Raw genomic sequence first — 2,551 nt, forward strand, 5'->3', positions numbered from 1 at the left:
CAACTAGGAAAATAAACACGGATTGGTATTTTCCTCTCTTTCGTACAGATGGTGGTTTCCAGGCAGTGCAGCTGTCGATGCACGGGAGTCCTCTCTCTGTCTCCATGGCATTTTGGTCTCGGTCCCGGCTAGAATGAGTGTGGAGACGAAGACGGCTGCAGACACGGCTACGGAGGTAGCGGGCATTGCGGGGGGGACTGTGTGAACTCATCTGTTGCACGTAAGTCGGATTTTAATGTATAAAGCTCCGGACTCTGTTGCATTCAGAGTGGTTTTGTAAGAGGGAGTTTAGAAAGTGCAACTAAAACGTCTAGCATTTCTACTGCTCGTCTAGGGAGCAGCACCATAGCCCCTCCCTCTCCCAACGTCGAAAAGCGCTTAGAGGCACCAGCCACTCCATCTAGTCTGAGGATCTGTATAGCCGCCCTGGAGCTTAGGAAGGGTAAAAGATTGAAAAATCCCTTTTTACCCCGAAGGGTTGCAGACTCAGAGCCTGAGAGGCTTTCGGATACAGTTACTGACATAAGTGCGGTCTCAGTCTTCAAGGGAGGTGTACAAGATCAGCCCCAATATCTACAAATCCCTGCTTCTGTTTCTGCTGTGGAGGGGTCTTTTGGGTATGAATTGGCTAATACTAGTTTTATTGACCAGTCACTGACAGAAAACACTCTCATTTTTTCTGATTCTGACATTAATTCTGACAGTGTCAAGGAGCACTTACAGGCCCCCTCAGATAAGAATACTCCAGGCACATCTGGCGCATTTAATACCACGGGAAGCTTACCTAATACTCCCAAAAATGAGTCTAAACGAGGTCGAGGTCGTGGACGAAAAAAGAAATTAGATCTAAATAAGGTCAGAATCCTAGAAGGGAGAATTGAAGCCGAGAAAGGGGTCAACATATCATCCAAGATGAAAACTTCCTCTTTTTTAAACACTGAAATCAAGTCCAAAAACCCAATTGTGAAGAGTAAAACCAAAGCGAAGACCAAGGACTCTAAAGCACTACTCTCAGCAGGTTCCAAACTTACACCTTTACTCCGCGCCTATTTTAAAGCCATTCCACAGATTCTACACCTACCTGAAGGCTTAAACGGTCAAGACATGGCGTCGACCTCAGAGGGTAATTCCATACTTTTTGGCCAACCTGACATATCACTGGATACATCGTTATCTGGGGGGTCAGATCAAGCTGAAAAGAGCCCGGGTCAAGTAATAGAAACAGCTGCAACTACTGATTTAGCAGCTTACCCGCAAAGATCACTAGACCCAGAAAGAGAGTTTAAGTCTTCATCTACGCAGCAACTCAGTGAACCTCAAGATCCTACTATAGTTTATTCTGAAGTGGCTGAAGAATTAGATCCTACCGACTTGCATGGCGTGGCTGGGGGTCCAGATGAAGATGATTCTGTTAATTCTGTTCAACCTGATATTAACTCTTTATTGGTCCCTCCTTTAGCCTCTCAAGTTCCGATGACCGCAGCCTCTGTTCTAGAGAGGTTTTCAGCTCTCACTCTGGAGATAAGGAAAGGATTTGCCGAATCATCTGCTAATCAACTAGAGTTCAAAAATTATTGTGAATCACTTGACAATAAAATCGAATGTCCCACTATAAGAACTGGAGTGTTAGAAGAGACGGTTGGCTTTCATTCAGTCTACCTGGATCAGGGGAGGCAGGATATTAAGAAACTTACAAAGGAAGATCTGGCTTTAAGCGAGAGGATGGAGTCCCTTGAAAATAATGCAAGAAGGGGAAATATACGCATTTTGAATGTACGAGAAGGCTCTGAAGGGTTAGACATTAAACAATACATCGTCACATTATTGAAGGAAGCACTGTCATTAGAATACACTCCCGCAGAGCTGTCAGTTGATATTCAGAGGGTACATAGAGACCCTTTTAAAATGAATCCACAGAGATCTAAACCGCGCAAAATTTTGGTTAATTTTCACACTTACGTCCTAAAGGAACGCATCCTAAATATGGCCTTGAAGCAAAAGTCTTTGTCTGGGAAAGGCTTTACTTTTTTGATAAGATCAGACCTGTCCCGAACAACACTCGAAAAGCAATGGGAATTTCGGAAGCGCTTGGACGCTTTCAGAAGATTGGGAGCAACAGCTCAGCTGATGTTTCCGGCAGCTCTTAAAGTAATGCACAATAACAAAATGTATAACATCAGGTCGGTGCAAGCTGCGGATGAGTTGTTAATGGATCTGGGTAAAGCGGGCTGTTAGGATTAATGTAAGACCAGTGTAACCAGTGAAGGAGCCACTAATGTTTTTGGGCTAAGGAGCCGGAGGCTTTAATGTTAGGTCCCTTTTTCCCTAACTGCCTAAATAAGTCCTGTTGTTCAATCAAATCTGTTCAATCTTTCCATATTCCCAATTTGAATATCAAGGGGCAGAGGCCCATATATTTATATGTACTAAAAAATGCACTAAATAAGCATTAGCTAAAAGTCTTATGGCTTTAAGCACATTTTTTTTTTTTTTAAATTTTTGCACTCACTTCGGAATTTCTTCACTCACTTAGGTATATTCACTTCAATAG

General features: G+C 43.2%; 1 protein-coding gene across 1 annotated transcript; it reads left to right on the top strand.

Annotated features, from left to right (window-relative positions):
- Positions 1-1,104: 1,104 nt before the first annotated feature.
- LOC147707778 (uncharacterized) lies at positions 1,105-2,235 on the top strand. The gene has a single exon (XM_086925667.1). It carries the CDS (start codon positions 1,105-1,107, stop codon positions 2,233-2,235), a length of 1,131 nt encoding a protein of 376 aa, XP_086781793.1.
- Positions 2,236-2,551: the final 316 nt, after the last annotated feature.

Source organism: Lissotriton vulgaris, chromosome 6 (genome assembly GCF_964263255.1).
Source record: "Lissotriton vulgaris chromosome 6, aLisVul1.2, whole genome shotgun sequence".
In the NCBI taxonomy this organism is placed as follows: Eukaryota; Metazoa; Chordata; class Amphibia; order Caudata; family Salamandridae; genus Lissotriton; species Lissotriton vulgaris.

Excerpts from the sequence above, each read along its gene's own strand:
- LOC147707778 (XM_086925667.1), top strand. The coding sequence starts at position 1,105 with ATGGCGTCGACCTCAGAGGGTAATTCCATACTTTTTGGCCAACCTGAC.